General features: G+C 39.9%; 1 protein-coding gene across 2 annotated transcripts; it reads right to left on the bottom strand.

Annotated features, from left to right (window-relative positions):
- Positions 1–2530: 2530 nt before the first annotated feature.
- LOC136246469 (uncharacterized) lies at positions 2531–12825 on the bottom strand. Of its 2 annotated transcripts, none has more exons than XM_066037947.1 (2): positions 12690–12825; positions 2531–4899 (listed from the first exon to the last, which is right to left on the bottom strand). In XM_066037947.1, exon 2 carries the CDS (start codon positions 4897–4899, stop codon positions 2704–2706), a length of 2196 nt encoding a protein of 731 aa, XP_065894019.1. In that variant the 5' UTR covers positions 12690–12825; the 3' UTR covers positions 2531–2703. The 2 variants fall into 2 exon arrangements, with proteins under 2 accessions (XP_065894019.1, XP_065894018.1); XM_066037946.1 differs by having other exon boundaries at positions 2531–4922; positions 12690–12817.
- Between the last annotated feature and the right edge of the window lie 4642 nt (positions 12826–17467).

The raw sequence follows: 17467 nt of genomic DNA, 5'->3' as shown, positions 1-17467 counted from the left end.
TCTGGCAAAATTCTGGCATTTCACCCTATTTTTGCATATGCAAAAATAGAATAGATTTTCCCATCTCAAATCGGATTCTGTTCCTACCATCACAGCCATTTCTTGACCGCCACCTTGGATTTCACATCTTTTTTCACCATTGTCTATTTGAGGGCCACACTCTCTTTTTTACAGCTTGGCTGTTTTGGATCAGATAGTTATATAACTATAATTTTTACATTTTGAATCTGTTTTTGGCTGGTTATGTGTGTATGCATACAGGCACACACCACACAAACGCGCGAGCTTGTGCATACACTAAGCAAAGCATACGGAAGCGATGCGAAACTTAGCTATTGCCAATAAGTGAATCAGCACTGGGATGCCTGTGCACCACTCAGGCACTTGAGCCTTGTGCAGACAAATCCTCCTGGGACGGCACTAGTAACCCTCAGGAAGACTGTCCAGGTCTCATGGAGAGAGGTAGAAGAACCTAAAGTTCCACAATGACCCGAACACCACTAAGTGAGATATGGCATTTGCTTCCCTAGTTTACACCAGGTACCCATTGATGTTATACAGCTGGGTGGGCTGCTTCCCCAGTTGACACCAGGCCCCTGTTTAAACAGCTGGGTAGACTGGAGCAATGTGAGTAGTTATATTTTCTTGCTCAAGGAAACAACAACAACACCAAAGTAGCTCAACCAGGAATTGAACCTTGGACCTTTCAATTACCAGGCTGATGCCCTAACCACTTGCCTATGGTACTTCTTTCTCTCACTTACGCACACACACACACACACACACACACACAACACACACACACACACACATACATACACACACACACTGCAGATAGGCAACAGCCCATTGAGGAACAGTTTGGTGGAGTTCAGAGTCAGAGATGTAAGTGCTATTTCAGGAGCAAGAGGAAGACTAGTTGTACATAAATGTGAGACAAGTGACCATGCTTCTGCCTAAGTCCCAATTATGTACTACTTGATATTCACTAAAATCAATGACACTTTGCAGATGATACTACTCTGCATGCCACCTATTTTGTAACTGCATTGGCCTAGCCATTATCTCTCACATGCACATCCTCCCACATATACACAATTGCCTTGTTTGGGTGACGTGGTCCTACACTGCAAGAGAGGAAGCAAGAACCTGTGGTCAACCTGGTGGATTGTACTAATTCTTCAGATGGACTTTCGAACTCCAGCACCCTTCATCCATCATTGACAATCTTGGCTCTAAACAGCTCCACGCTGCTTGGAGATTAAACATTTAGGTTGCTTCAAGTCTCCAGGCCTTCCACCACAACAAATAAATTGAGCTTATCTGTCATTTACCAACTTATATAATTACGACTGTGTTTATGCCTAAATAAACTCTACTCTAACTGAGGTACATTTACTCCTCTGGTGATCTAATACATATTGCTTCAAAATACAAACTGGATTTGAAGTACAGTCGCACACACTGTTAAATACGCAAACATAAACAGCACACAAATGCATGATACAAACACACACACACTAGATTCACAAGTAATACCATAGCCACCCCGATAGCCACACACCTTTATACCGTCATTTGAAGTTACGTAAGTACATAGTATACCAAGTCCAGGGCACTCAAGGGAAAGGTATCAGCTCAACAAATGGTAAGTGTGTGTATGTAGAGTGTTCTTACATGCATGTGTAATGTACGATTCTGCATCATGCATAGGGACCCGCCGATTATGCTCATAATTTTACCTATTATGCTATGCTGCACTGCTAAAAAATTCACCTATTATGCTTAAATTAATGCTCAATATTTACCTATTATGCTCGCGATTATGCTCAATGTTCATGCCTTATGCACCTATCAATGTATTGCCCCACTACCCCCCCCTCGGGCATATATGGGGCTATAGTGGGGATTTGACACAGCCGAATGTCAAATGCCCCATAGTAGGGCAAACCTATCGTGTCAAATCCCCACCGTTGGCCCCAGTTGCAACGCGGGATTAACTCGGGATTTGACATAGCGAAGGAAGTTACAACAAAAAATATTTGGGCACTTACTGAACGATCGTCAAATGCCCCATAGTGGGGCAGCAGTTTCGTGTCAATTCCCCCTGTAAAGCCCCACTTACGCCCGAGGGGGGGGGGGGGGGTGGGGCAATACATTGATAGGTGCATCCTTAGTTCATATGCTTTGCTACTAGTTTAATACTGTATAGAAAGAAAAAAAATGAGTGGCTGGAACATAAATAATAAATTCTTGCTGCATGTAAGAGAAAAGATCGATATACTCTAATAGAACAGTCAGTTTGATGATTGTTCTATTAGAGTTACTGACTGTTCTATTAGTGTATATCGATCTTATTTTGCAATTGTCATTTTTCCAGCAAGAATTTATACTATCGTACAAATATTTAACCTATTATGCTGGCATTATGCTCAATGTTTTAGGTACCTATTATGCTCAAAATTATGCCAGCATAATCGGCAGGTACCTAATCATGCATGTGCAGTAGATATTTATGATTACAGCAACATGCTTTCATGTCTTGGTCATTATTCAATTATAATGGTGCAAACTGTATAGCTATAACTGGCTTATAAATGATACAAAAAATGAAACTAAAGTATTGGCAATAGGCTAAACTAAAATCTAAAATGTAGCTAACAGAAATTCTATAGAAGCCAGTTGTGTCTGTATATCAAGGCACTACTGTAGTTCTTTGATGAGAGCAGTCATTCCATGTAGAGCGTGCTCTTCAACGTGGCAATGGAAGAGCCACCATCCTGGATTATCTACCACAAATCTTATTGCAGTGTATCCTCCAAAGGGCACTATCACTGTGTCCTTTTGAACATAATTTCCTTGTGGGTTTGGGGATTTATTATCTTTCCATTGAACTTTCTGTGAAAAATCTGTCTTGCTGTTCTCTGAGGTGATGAAGAACCTTTTACAATCATTGTTATCTGATGTTTTGCATTCAACTTTACCAGTAGAAGACAAGAAATGACCAGTTTTATCATCGTATTTTGGATATTCTACATCACTGACATAGAAATAGTGTCCATGTAGATGTATGGGATGTGACATCCCACGGGGTAAATCAAAAACAAGTCTGTTGACCAGAACTATTTCGATGACATCGCCTCTGTTTAAATCATTTAAGTCTATAATATGAGTGCAGGCACAGTTCTTGTATTCATCGTGATCGCAACCCCTTATAGGACATGTTGCCTTTTCAAAAGTGGTGATATCATCAAGCGGAGGTTGAGATGGAAACCGAAAATTTATGCCATCTATGGAGGCTGCATGTGTAGATTCTTCACCATCAAACCCAATACTGTAAAATAGGGTTTTCTTTGGGGTGTTTTTGATAGATGGTGGAATACTGCTTGCGTCATAAGGTTCAAACTTGTCAACATTTATGCAATTGAAGTTTAATGATGAAAGCTCTCCAAATGGACAATTTACGACTTTCAGTCTAGTACTATCACAGTATTTATTATTCTTGAAACCTAATCCAGTTTTTCCATTGTCATCATTACCCCTACCATGGTCATCACCTTTATCATAGTTATCACTTTTAGCATGGTCATCATTTCTAGCATTGCCATCACCTTTAGCATCGTCATTGCTTTTGCTTGTCTTAGTACTGTCACAGGATTTCCTTTCATTGTCACTGGGAGGAGTTGTTGAACCATCATAACGTAACACAGCTTCAGCTCGATGTTTAGAAATTGGATTATAAAAGACACGTTTATCGTTTATGTTTTCCAATGTTTCAGCATAAATCATGTAGTCTCCAACTTCTTGGTCACAATTTACAACTACATCATATCGCTCGCCAGTGTTTACTATGACATAGTCAACCTGGTCAATGCTTTTGATTTGAACACCGTCACTTGCAATCACTGTCAATTTATGTTGATCAATTCGAAATGCAAATGCATATAACAGTTGAACCCCAATTAACCTAAATCGATATTTATTTCCTTTTTTACACTTAAAATGGTTTAAGCTTGTAACAGGCATGTTTGGTGTACCCTTTTCATCATAGTGTCTCCCTCTATCATTAATGATGCCTGACCAAAATGGTATACCACCAACTGCAGTCTCATCATATGTCTTGGTGAAACCATATTTAGTAAATGGTGGATCTTTGGATGGATCATCTTTATAATAACCCAAATTTCTTGCTACATTATAAAACAAATCAATCGATGCGTCCTTTTGCCAATCCATTAACATTAATGTGTGCTCATTAGGTAAGTCATAGTCATACAATTTACCCAGTAAATCATCCTTTATTATCAATGCTCCGTACAGGCCATCTGTTCTTTGTGCGCCACTGTGTGCATGATACCAATGTGTCCCTGATGGACTAGCTAAAAAATCATAACGATAGTTTTGTCCAGCCATGATAAGTAATTGTGTAACATATGGCACCCCATCTGCCCTCTGTGTTCCTATTTGGTGCATGCCATGCCAGTGAACTGTTATGCCTTCAGCATTCATAAGTAGATTGTAGACGGTTATTTTCATCCTTTGGTTTTTATAAGCAATAATAGTAGGACCAGGCATTTGTCCATTGATAGTTATGATAGGCCTGAAATAGCCATCAGTAACGATTGGGTGCTGCATTTTATCATTAATTTTGTCCTTTGGGTCGAGAATCACCAGTTGTTGTTTAGAATCAAAAGCTGCTCTAATTCCTTTCATACTTCTGCCATGATCATAGTAGGTCATTGATGTCAATGGCTGTACTACCAGCGTTAGCTTGCAGGGATCAGTGGGATGCATGTTTTCTGTACAATCAAGTGTCTTGCTGGTGCTAAAGCTAGGTAAGTTGTTCTGCTTACAACTCACAGTAGCTGCCCACACTGCCAATAGTATGAGCTTTAACATCTGTAAAAACATCAGTAGTGACTCTATAATATATATGTATAGCTAACATGACACCTTCCAATACATAATGGACCTTATCCGCAATGACGTCAAAGCACAAAATGGCGGCCGATAGTGTGGACACTTTTGTACAGAGGCTATTGGGAGAGATGGCGATTCGCTCTGTTAACGTTTACACACTGCAGCAAGGGTCAAGGTGAGGTATAAATACTAAATTACAAGGGAAATGCGCGTGGCTTTTCGTCGATAGCAAACTTAAGTCTAGTCTCGTGCCCAGACCGCTTATTTTCTTTTTGTGTGGGGGCGGAGAAAAAAGGGCCTGGTGGATCTCCAATACCTTTTTTTGTGCAGCCGGATATACAACTTTTGGTGATCGTTGATTAGTAGTGATGAATAGTAAAGGCTTGTTAACGAAGCAACAATAGGAAATACGGCGCGTGCCCAAGGATGCAGCCTTGCCAAGCAAACGCGCGCCGTATTTCCTATTGTTGTTTCGTTAACAAGCCTTTGTTATTCATCACTACTAATCAACGATCCCCAAAAGATGTAGATCCGGCTGCACAAAAAGGTATTGGAGATCCATCAGACCCTTTTTTCTCTACCCCAACACAAAAAGAAAAAAACCGGCCTGGGCACGAGACTAACTTAAGTCTGGTTTGACCTAGTTGGACTATTTCGCATCGCCACATCTGTTTATTTATTATTACTGAGCAGCCAGCACTGCTGATGCGCTCAGGAACAAAAAAAATCACACATGTATATTACTACAATAATTAGAAATATTAACTGAGAAAGAGTCAGAGTTATTTAAATCAATTAGGAATTGTGGCAACGCATCACGATAACTAGACTTTTACCTTTATTATCCAATAGTTCCATGTCGTGAAATCAGAAAAACAAAGCTCATTTTAGTGATTACATACGAAGTGACCACACTAAACACGGCCATTTTGTCGATTATGACGTCATTTCAGATAACGTCCATTTTGTGTTTCATGATAAGCACATACTAGCTATAAGTAAAAAGGCTTACTAATACTACAACAGGAATATTAACATATGCAACTATCAATACACATAGTAGTGTGTTGTGTGGCCGAAGCCGGTGTGCCACACCAGTCTGTGCAGGATTTTCATGCATTTGCCGCTGCCTCCTACCTTTACAAAATGAGACGATACACCACATACCAAATTTGGACTCTATGCAATCTGAAGACACAAGCCTTTAAAGTTTCAGTGTTCAGTGTTTTTATCATACGGTACAATAATACTGTCAGGAGCGCATCGAATACTATGGACAAGAGAGCATGTAACTAGGTAAAGAGCGAAATTCAAACAAGGCTGCCGTGTACTACAAACTATTGAAAGTTTCTAATTAGGATATTATGCAGAGGCGCACACTCCAATATATCACGTTTCCGCTGCGACAAAGCGAAGCTATGGAAACGAAGTACAATAGCACGACGGAGGAATAGTAGCACAGGCTTAGCAGGACAGTCTGTATACAGTCGATAATCACGTAAAATTACTCCGCTTGACTATTCCAAGCTTTACCTTCCACTCGACGATCTTACTATCAAAGCAGCTTTGCTATCTTCACAAAAGCAGTTAGGTACAGTATGTTACCATTATAACTTAGAAAAAATATGACAGCAAAAGGTACAGAAAATGGAAAAAAAACTTGTCACAAGGGGCACTCGAACCACATACCTACAGCCTGAAGAGCAGTGTTTCTAACCACTGTACCACCGATGCTAGCTGAAACCTCTTCTTATTTTGCCATATTTAAATGTCACAAATGTTAATCAATATATATCACTATATATCTAACCCATACCCTAACCCTAACCTAATGTTTTAAAACGTTGTCCTAATCCTACTAGCGCTTCTTCCTAATCCTAAGGGTTCTTTTCCTAGTCCCAAGGTCGCTGTTCCTAATCCCAAAGGCGCTGTTTCTAATCCCAAGGGCGCTGTTCCTAATCCTAAGGGCGCTGTTCGTAATCTTAAAGGCGTTTTCTAACACTAGGGGTGTTGTTACTAATCCTAGGAACACAGTAAGAGCGACAGTAAGAGCAAAATTATGCGAAATTACGATAAAAACCGAAATGGTAACATACTGTACGTAATGGCTAGTCTATCTTCACACTAGACGATAAAATAGCAGCCCATTCAGTATATCCATGTTGCGAGTAAGAATGATGTAACCAATTACAACATTGGGCACCATGTTTGAATTTCTCCGTATTAGCCATCGGTAGTGTTCGGAGTAACACCGCGCATCCTTGTCCATAGCATTCGATGCGCTCCTGGTTTGTATATTAGGGATCATGAAAGTTTGGCTTTTCTGGCCAACAATATCACCCTAAAACAGCCTCAGTGTCAATAACTTAAATTTTATAGTATAAGTTATCAAGACACACGGTAGTGTGTCGTGCGGCCCAAGAAGCCGGCGAGCAACACCTATGAGTATATTGACAGGAAGAACGAAAACAAAAAGTTTCGCAAGTACCTCTATGCTGCCTTGGAAGACGATTCTTGCTGTGGACACGCCCACCAACGTCAGTACTCCACATACCTAATTTGAGCGAAATCGCTTCAGGCGTTCCCGAGATATTCGACTACAAAAATTGGCTTAGTTTCTTCTTCATCTGTTCGGACACTTACAAAAACTGGTATAAAACACGAGCACCATATCCGATTACCTTGAAATTTTAGCACATTGAAGGTAGGTATAACTGCGCATCTCGGTACCAACGTTGGCTGCAATACGATAAACAGGTAAAGAGTTATTACCGATTACTCACGAAAAATAACACCAATATGTTGTCGCGCCTACAGGGTAAACCGCTTATTGGAAGAAGCTGGAAATTGGTGGGTGAATAGGTTAACTACTGAACCTCAAATCTTCTGTTGTTTGAAAGAAATCGAGCTAAAAATTATTATTATTATAAAAGCCAGGAAGATACAATGAAAAAACCAAAGGTGTGTAACAATTACGCAATCGAGATTAGCTAATAAAAAGCGACTACTTGTTAAGCCTACCAGAAAAACCTCTTGGGGGTAATGCTTTGAAAATCGCTTTGAAAATCGCTGTACAGATACAGTAATCATCATAGAAAGGCTCTTCAATGGTGTAGAAGAATCAGACTTAAAGCAAAATAAGAGATCCTCAAATTGAATTGCATTTGCTTAGGAGCTGTCTCAGTGTTTGTAAGATCATTGACATATTGCGCTGTGTCCCTTCTTCATCATTAGGCTGCTTTCCATCTGTGTTTGACTCTAACCTACGCAACTGTCTTTTGTGCTGTAGCATCTCTGATAATGTTTGGTCTCAAGCTACTTTGCCATTCCGTTTAGGAAGCTTGGGTTTGCATGAGTCCCAATGCTCTTCACATCCAGCCTTTTTGGGTTCCTGTAACTCAGCCTGGATTTTGGTGTCCCGTTTTGCACCAAATTTTTATGTGACTTCCTTTTTTCCAGATGAAAATTGTGCTATCTCCTATTTCCAAAGTCTATCCATCTTGCCTTCTAACTTATCTTCCCAAAATGACTTACAGGCTTCCCTTGATGATCAATTATTTGCAAGCATTTTCAACACCTCCGAGTCCACAATCCGTGACCAGGCTCGTTTACGTACTGTTGCTCACTCCTCTGGTGTTAGCAGTGGCTGGCTGAAGGCCATCCCTCAACCAACATTGGGTTTGGCCTTTTCTCCACATGAGTTTGTTATCGCTGTCCGTTTATGGTTTGGTGTTACTCTTTTCCCATTGTTACCACTTTGTACATGTTTGTCTGTCATAGATCAGTTTGGTGACCATCTTCTTGGTTGCTCTCATGGCCCACTACGTATCCAACGCCATGATGCTCTTGTTTCTATAGTACATCATGCTCTACTGCAAGATCACCCTGGTGTTCTCAGTGAGCAAAGCATTGCCTCTGATCAATCTCGTCCTGGGGACATTTACCATCCTGATTTTACTCTAGACCGTCCTGCTTACTTTGACCTCTCTGTCAGGTGCACAACTCAGCCTTCCTTTATTTCCGCTGCTGCATCTAAGGCTGGGGTAGCTGCTGCTGCCGGTGAGGAGGCTAAGGATGACTATTATTTGGAAACTGTTAACAACCATGGTGGTGAATTTTTTCCCTTGGTTTGCGAGTCGTTTGGTGTTTGGACACCCTTTGCTTTATCAACCTTATCCACGATTGCCGACCGTACCACTGTTAAAAGTGGTATTCCCAGACAGTTAGCAAGGAAACAATTGCTTCAGCGCTTGTCAGTTACTCTTTGGCGATATAATGCCAAAATGATCCTGAAGCATTATGGCTTATACCCAGAAGATGGCATAGATTTGTTGAACTAAGTTATTAATTAAGGTTGTTTTGTAGTTAAGGTAGCTAGTTTTGTAGTTAAAGTACTTAGTTTGGTAGTTAAGCTAGTTAGAAGTTTGTATAGAATATTTGTGGTTTTTTATTTTTTATTTTTGACTTAAAGCAACGGAGTTATAGCACGAAATCCAACTTGGTTTATCAAGTGCGAGCTCGAGATACTCTAATAGAGCAGTCTTCCTAATAGAGCAGTCAACCTGAAAAGAATTTAAGAGATCAGCTAGAAACAACTAACATGCATAGAGATCAGCTGCAAACAAATCACGCTGTAGAGAGTTCAGTAACAAACAATTCACCCAGTAGATAGATCAGCTAGAAAAAGTTACCTTGTAGGGAGTTCAACTGCGGAAAAAGTTATGTTAGAAGAAGACACATTGTAGAGAGTTCAGCTACAAAGCAACCACCATGTAGAGAGCTCAGCTACAAAGAAACCATTATGTAGGGGGTTCAGCTGCAAATAAACACCGGTAGAGAGTTCAGCTACACACAGATCACCCTGTAAATAGATCAGCTAGAAGAAGTTACCTTGTAGAGAGTTCAGCTATAAGAATTTCATCCTGTACAGTGATCAGCTAGAAGTAATTACCTTGTAGAGAGTTCAGCTACAAACAAATCACCTTGTAGAAAGATCAGCTATATAGAAGAAGTCACTTTATAGACAGTTCAGCTACAAAGAACCCATCATGTAGAGAGTTCAGCTGCAAACAAATCACCCTGTACATAGTTCAGCTACAAACAATTCAACCTTTAGAGATATCAGTAAGAAGAAGTTACCTTATAGAGAGTTCAGCTACAAAAAATTTGCCCTGTAAAGAGATCAGCTGGAAGAAATTACCTTGTGGCGAGTTCAGCTACAAACAAAAATCACCCTGTGGAGAGATCAGCTAGAAGAAGTCACTTTGTAGAGAGGTCAGTTACAAAGAAACCACCATGTAGAGAGTTCAGCTGCAAACAAATCAATTGTAGAGATTTCAGCTACAAAAAGATCGTCGAGTTCAGTTACGAAGAAACCACCATGTAGAGAGTTTAGCTACAAACAAATCACCCAGTAGAGATATCAGCTATAAACAAGTGATCCTGTAGAGAGATCAGTTAGAAGAAGTTATCTTGTAGAGAGTTCAGCTATATACAACCAATTCACCCTGTGGAGAGATCAGTTACCTTGTAGAGAGTTCAGCTACAAAGAACCATCATGTATAGAGTTCAGCTGCAAACAAATCACCTTGTAGAGCAGTGGCGTATCTACACCCGGGCATATCTTGGCATTTTCCCAGGCATCAGCTCACCTTGCCCTGGCATCAGAAAATCTTCGTGCGTGACAGCCACGCACAAGGGCCCCGCATGAATACACTGTTCACGATTACAATTCTATCCATTAGGGAACCACTGACTGTAGCGAACGCTTGCAGCGAATTCTTGCATGGAAAATAAGCGCTGCGCGTTTAATTAAAAGTCTGACTTCTAATAATAGCCCCGTAGATTACGAGATACTATATTTAAATCTGAAAAACGGAGATGCGCCCGCCCAAAATGAAGAGTCAGAGAGTGTAGTCTCATCGAAACGAGTATCGAAGTGATAGTTTGGAGTTTGCCTGTATATAGACCCCGTGTAGTGGAAAATACTCAAGATGACTCGGCGACTAGCTGTTTGGCTACTTCATTTCAGCAGGTAGAGGTCTAGTGCTGAATAATCTGTGCCCGGATTTATACAACTATGACGAGGGAATAACGTGAGAGAACTGCTGACGATACTTCGTAGGACCACTCAGCAGGGTGTGGTAGAGTTGGTGGGTGGTTGCAGGGAATGGATTCCCCTACCATGGCTGAGTACGTGGATGAACCGGTGTCATGCGTTTTGTGATCCGCACATGTACGAGTCAGTGTAAGAAATCTATCGGTTCAGTACCTAGTATTGTTCATTATGAGTTGGAAGTATCCTTTTGTGTGGCACGTGATGCTGCTGTCCCAAAATCGATACATGAATCGTAGCTAGAGGCTAGTATGGAGTGATTGTAGACTGATGAGCTATTTTATATGCATACAGATAAGAGTTAATAACTATAGCTAGCCATGCCATGCACTTGAAAACCACAATTTAATGAATGCATGTATGAACCCACACAGGTTGTTCACTGGAGTAGGTGTACAAGTAGATGAGCTTGCCCGGGGCATCATGTTTGGGCTAGATACGCCCCTGTTGTAGAGAGCTCTGCTATGAATACTTCACTCTGTAGAGAATTAAGCTAGAACAAATCACCTTGTAGTGAGTTCAGCTACAAAGAAAACATCATGTAAAGACTTCAACTTCACCCTGTAGAGAATTCAGCTACACATAAATCGCCCTGTAGATACATTAGCTAGAAGAAGTTATCTTGTAGAGACTTCAGCTGCAAACATGTCACCCTGTAGAAAGATTAGCTAGAAGAAGTTACCTTGTAGAGAGTTCAGCTGAAAAAATACCATTCTGTAAAGTGCTCCGCTGCAAACAAATCACCTGTACAGAATTCAACTACAAACAAATGACCCTGTAGACAGATCAGCTAGATGAAGTTACCTTGTAGATAGTTCAGCTACAAACAATTCACCCTGTAGAGAGATCAGCAGAAGAAGTCACCTTGTATAGTGTTAAGTTACAAAGAAACCACCATGCAGAGAGTTCTGTAATAAATATACGTATTATATACATATATATATATATATATATAATTTGGAAATTTACTGATAAAATCAGTAATATATAAAGTATTTAACATCTGCTTCATCTTTTCTGCTTCCTGTGGTAAGGAAAAAATATAGGTTAAAAAGTCCCAAAGCCAGCCATAGGCCGGATTTGGGGTATACAAAAACAAAAGGAAGTGAAATCTAATCCAAAACTGCCAAACTGTATAAAATGAGTGCGGCCCTTAAAAAGGCTATGGTGAAAAATGATGTGAAATCCAAGGTGGTGGCCAAGAAACGGCTGTGATAGTAGATTAATGGTAAAAATTTATGACAATTCAGGTAAATTTTGGTACCTGAATTGTCGTTATTAAAATTTTTACCATTAACGCTACCATCACAGCCATTTCTTGGCTGCCACATTGGATTTCACATCCCTTTTCACCATAGCCTTTTTAAGGGCCGCACACTTTTTTACAGTACGGCTATTTTGGATTAGATATAGTTAACACTTGAAAATTTTAAATCAAATAGATGTAAAACTGGTGTAAAACAACAATCACTCTTCCTCACTCCTGTAATATAAAAACCAGCCATATATGTAGGCTGAATTTGAGATATGCAAATACAAAATAAAGTAGCTGAACACCTTTTTTAACAGCATGTAGTTATACAGCTGGTAAGTATTTTGCAGCTGCTGCAAACTCTATAGAACCAACTGCTCCATTATTATGTATGCTGTATACCTTTCTGCTATTTCCAAAGAGACTTTGGCTATACTATCGGTAGCTGCTTGGTAGATGATGATCACAGATAAACTGGACGCAGTTATATGATTAGAGAACTACACTCTTTAGAGTGAAAAACCAATGGACTAAGCAGTAGTTTTTATGACTAATATATAAAGCTATTTGCATGCAGTAAATTTAAATCCATAGACGTACATGCAGTGCACTCATGGCATGCAACCACTACAATCTTGAAAGGCACCTGTTGTGTGGCTTCTATGCATAATTATATCATGAACTACTACTATAATTGCCTATGTTGTTACCAAAGCTTAATAGAACACACACCTAACACCACCTTTGGAAGTTACCCCAACCACATAAGAAGCCTTAGAAGTGAATTTGGAAGAAGTATAGGTCCACTGAAAAATATGAAGTCAAAAGGAACCAGTAAAAGTATATGTTAAATACCGTATAGTAAAAAACTTTGGCGGTAAGAAACTTTGACGAATTTGGCGAATAGCGTTCAATTCGCCAAAGTTTTTTCGCCAATTATTTTAGATGATCACAAGAGCACATTGAGTCTCATGTTGAGTATCTAGGACTTAAGATGGAGGTCAGCTCGTACCACTACGCAATAAATATCGAGCTGACTGGAGATCTTGATCTTCCTAGGAATGTGTCCCACAGTTGTAAGCACTGCTTAGGATAGCATTTTCAACCGGCTTCCCATTCGCACGTCAGTTAGTTCGTCGTCTCGTGATGTATATGGCGAAATACTTTGATATGCGTGAAAACCTCTGCTACTGAAGTTCACTGAGAAGCAAATACGGTCGCACTCAGGGGTATTGGTAAAACCGGGAGGGTAGCGGGAGCGGGAGATTTCTTGGTAAAACCGGGACCAGGAGATACTGCAAGCAACTGTTATTTTTGCACTAAAGATGGTTTGTTGATGCAGAAGAGGACTCATCACTCATGCAAGTAGTCTCCCTTCCTTCCAAACATGAGATATTTTACGAACTAGCTATAGCTAGGTTAGGGAATTACAAAACTTTTTACAAAAGATCGAGATACTCTAATAAAGCAGTCGGTCACCCTAATAGAACAGTCTCATATTCTGTCTCTTAACGGGAAGTAGCTTGTTAATTTATTTGTAATAAGTAAAAAAGTATAGTCTTAAGGCTTTCAAATTAAAAAAAAGGTCAATCATACTGGGTGGGAATTATATGCTCCCAGAAAGTCACCCATCACTGTCTGCCTTTTGTAGTTGCATGCTTCAAACTCCATATTATTACTATTATTAGCACTTTACAGTGACCAGCACTGAAGGTCTGACAGTAACATGTGCTGCAGCCTTAGAATTACCTAACCTAACAAGAACTATACAGACTTTAAATGATTACTTGATCTAGCATATGTGACTTTCATTGTTATAAGTTTGCCCAGGCTCTGTCACAGAAATATTGGTCCGGGTAAAATCGGTCCGGCCGGACCGATTTTGGATACCAAAACTGGTCCTGCCGGACAAAATTTGGTTGACCAAGTATAGTCCTGCCGGACCATTTTTGGCATCCAAAATTCGTCCGGCCAGACTAAAATTGGTCCGGCCAAAACTTGGTTGGCCTCATGCACCCCCTGACCACTTGGATCGATTTTGGTACGTCCGCGGGTGTGTGGACAGGTCGGTCCATGCTAAGTTTTTTGTGACGGATCACTGCAGCCGACTTGGCCTGGAAACTATATAAATGAGTAGCGTATAGTTTATGATTATGATTATATTATATTGGAAAGACAGCAATGTGCTGATATACATCCAATAATATAAATTTACTTATAAATGTTGGTCCAGGAGTTTGTCATAACTAGATGGTTCGTTTCCCGAGTTGATATACGGGTTAGTAGCTAGAAACTAAATTCCATGTCATAGCTATATGCAGCGATGAACATAGTCGCAAAATTAATGCTGTTTTAATTTAAAGCAGTGTGAGATGATAAAAGTCCTGCATTCTTCTTTTCCATGTCAGTAGCTAGCTGTCCGAGTGGGAAGTAGAGGTTTTCTTCTGGCATACATCAACTCAAATGCATGGTCAATACTGGACTCTTGGTGTGTAATGTTGTATGCAAAAACACAGGCATCAAGATATTCTTCCCAAGTATATTTTTACATGCTCAATAAACTTCACAAGCATCATCGGCTCTGCAGTGTTTGGTTGAATCTTTCATCCAGCCTGTTAGTGTTGATTATGACAAACAACTATAGCAACATGACGGAAATCACCAGCCTATGCTGGATCACTTATACTTGAGGATGGTAGACAATTATAAAATCTATCATTAAAACATGTCTTATCTTCAACTTCTGCATATAGCTAGCTCAGAATTTAATTTGTTAATTCTGACCCTTGGTCAGTTCTTTATTAATCTGGGAATACCCATGCATGCATTGTCATAAACAGCTACACATATCATCTCAGGACTGATCCAGAGGGGGTGGATGGGGTGGCTAGCCACCCACCATGCATAGCCTTGCAGCCACTCAGACATGCATTATTTAATAATGCTGAATATTACTGATCATGAACATGCACTCTTTCGTTATATCAACATGAACTAAATGCCTGCATTGCATCAGATTCCAATGCTAGCTGGCTATAACCCTACAGTAGATGGTAGCAATATACATGAACTTATCTATGATCATGGGCAGTATATTAACTATCACCAGGTAGAGTGATAGTTAATATACTGCACATGATCAATCACGTGCACATGTATTTTGATGTTAGGAAGGCTGGTTATCATTTTACAGCACAGCAAATGTCACTTGCACCTCAGAAAAGGTAGCTAATACGTCAGTAATAGTTCTTAAAAGGTTTTAGTTAACCTTTATAACAGACAGCTTGATTTGGAGTATTTCTTTACTAATGAATAATAATAAATAACCTCCCGCCTACATGGAAATCTGAGTTTTTGTGGATGAGAAACTAGTAATCAAGTTTTCCTGGCCTAATGTATTTTGTAATCCCAGTACAGGTTGATCATGAGTTAACACCAGTGGTTAAAACAAACTGTAATACACCTGTAACACCTGTGCACATACTGCACATTCCTCTCTGTCATATGTGATATGTAGGAGATGATAGTTTAGGTTTACTCCATTGAATAACTAAATGTGAACTATCATCTCCTACTCATGACATGCCCCACAAGAACTCTGTTAAAAATAGGGTGTAATCCAATCACCTTTGGGGAGTTCTAACTGCTGTGTAAATTAAACTCCTTTGAAGGGAGTTGTAGTACTCCCCAGGGGTGCTCTAGGAGCAACTAAAAGGTGTTACAAGGGCATTGCAACACTCCCTAAGGGTGTTCTAGGAATAGCTATAAAGGTGTCACGGTACACTTTAAAGATGTTCTAGTGCTCTCCATGGTGGCATTTTGTTGAAAAGAAATGTAGGCTTGCTATAGCATTCCAGTAACCTTCATGTTGATTTCAATTTATACTCAATGACTACCAACAACAAAGCACATTAGCAGTACGCAATAATATATTTGCAACACCTTATACTTACCACATAGTTGTTTCCAAGTCACTCTTATAGAAGTTAGCAAACTGTACTTATAACCTAATTTTCAATAGAAGCATCCAATTGTGGGTTTCAATATACCTAGGTGTAGGCAAACACCCTTACAGTGGCTTAGTTATTATTGGGGAGTAAAATGACATTTGTGGTGTTCAACAACACCCCTAGTGCTACAATACTCCCCTAGGGTGTTGTAAATACCATGGGTGTACATGAACACCTTTACGATGGGTGTACCTGTAACACCTCGTTTTAACAGTGAAGAAACATCACCATAAAGGTTGTAGCTATAATATTCTCAGTATGCTTTTCACTACTTAGCCAACTTAAAATTTTGAGGCAGTCGCATTATTTCATGGCCTTAGGGTGAATTGCTGCAGACATAAAAGTAAAATTGACTCAATCCTAAAAGCAGACCCCATATTTTCCTTCAAAAAGTCCACTACCTGGTGATAGTTAATATACTGCCCATGATCATAGATAAGTTCATGTATATTGCTACCATCTACTGTAAGGTTATAGCCAGCTAGCATTGGAATCTGATGCAATGCAGGCATTTAGTTCATGTTGATATAACGAAAGAGTGCATGTTCATGATCAGTAATATTCAGCATTATTAAATAATGCATGTCTGAGTGGCTGCAAGGCTATGCATGGTGAGTGGCTAGCCACCCCATCCACCCCCTCTGGATCAGTCCTGAGATGATATGTGTAGCTGTTTATGACAATGCATGCATGGGTATTCCCAGATTAATAAAGAACTGACCAAGGGTCAGAATTAACAAATTAAATTCTGAGCTAGCTATATGCAGAAGTTGAAGATAAGACATGTTTTAATGATAGATTTTATAATTGTCTCTACCATCCTCAAGTATAAGTGATCTGTCACAGAAATATCGGTCCGGGTAAAATCGGTCCGGCTGGACCGATTTTGGATACCAAAACTGGTCCGGCCGGACAAAATTTGGTTGACCAAGTTTAGTCCGGCCGGACCTTTTTTGGCATCCAAAATTCGTCCGGCCTGACTAAAATTGGTCCGGCCAAAACTTGGTTTGCCTCATGCACCCCCTCACCACTTGGATCGATTTTGGTTGGTCCGCGGGTGTGTGGACAGGTCGGTCCATGCTAAGTTTTTTGTGACGGATCACTGCAGCCGACTTAGCTTGGAAACTATATAAATGAGTAGCGTATAGTTTATGAATATGATTATATTAT

This window comes from Dysidea avara, chromosome 2 (genome assembly GCF_963678975.1).
Source record: "Dysidea avara chromosome 2, odDysAvar1.4, whole genome shotgun sequence".
In the NCBI taxonomy this organism is placed as follows: domain Eukaryota; kingdom Metazoa; phylum Porifera; class Demospongiae; order Dictyoceratida; family Dysideidae; genus Dysidea; species Dysidea avara.
The sequence above is the reverse complement of the archived record's forward strand: the minus strand, read 5'-3'. Positions and strand labels throughout refer to the sequence as shown.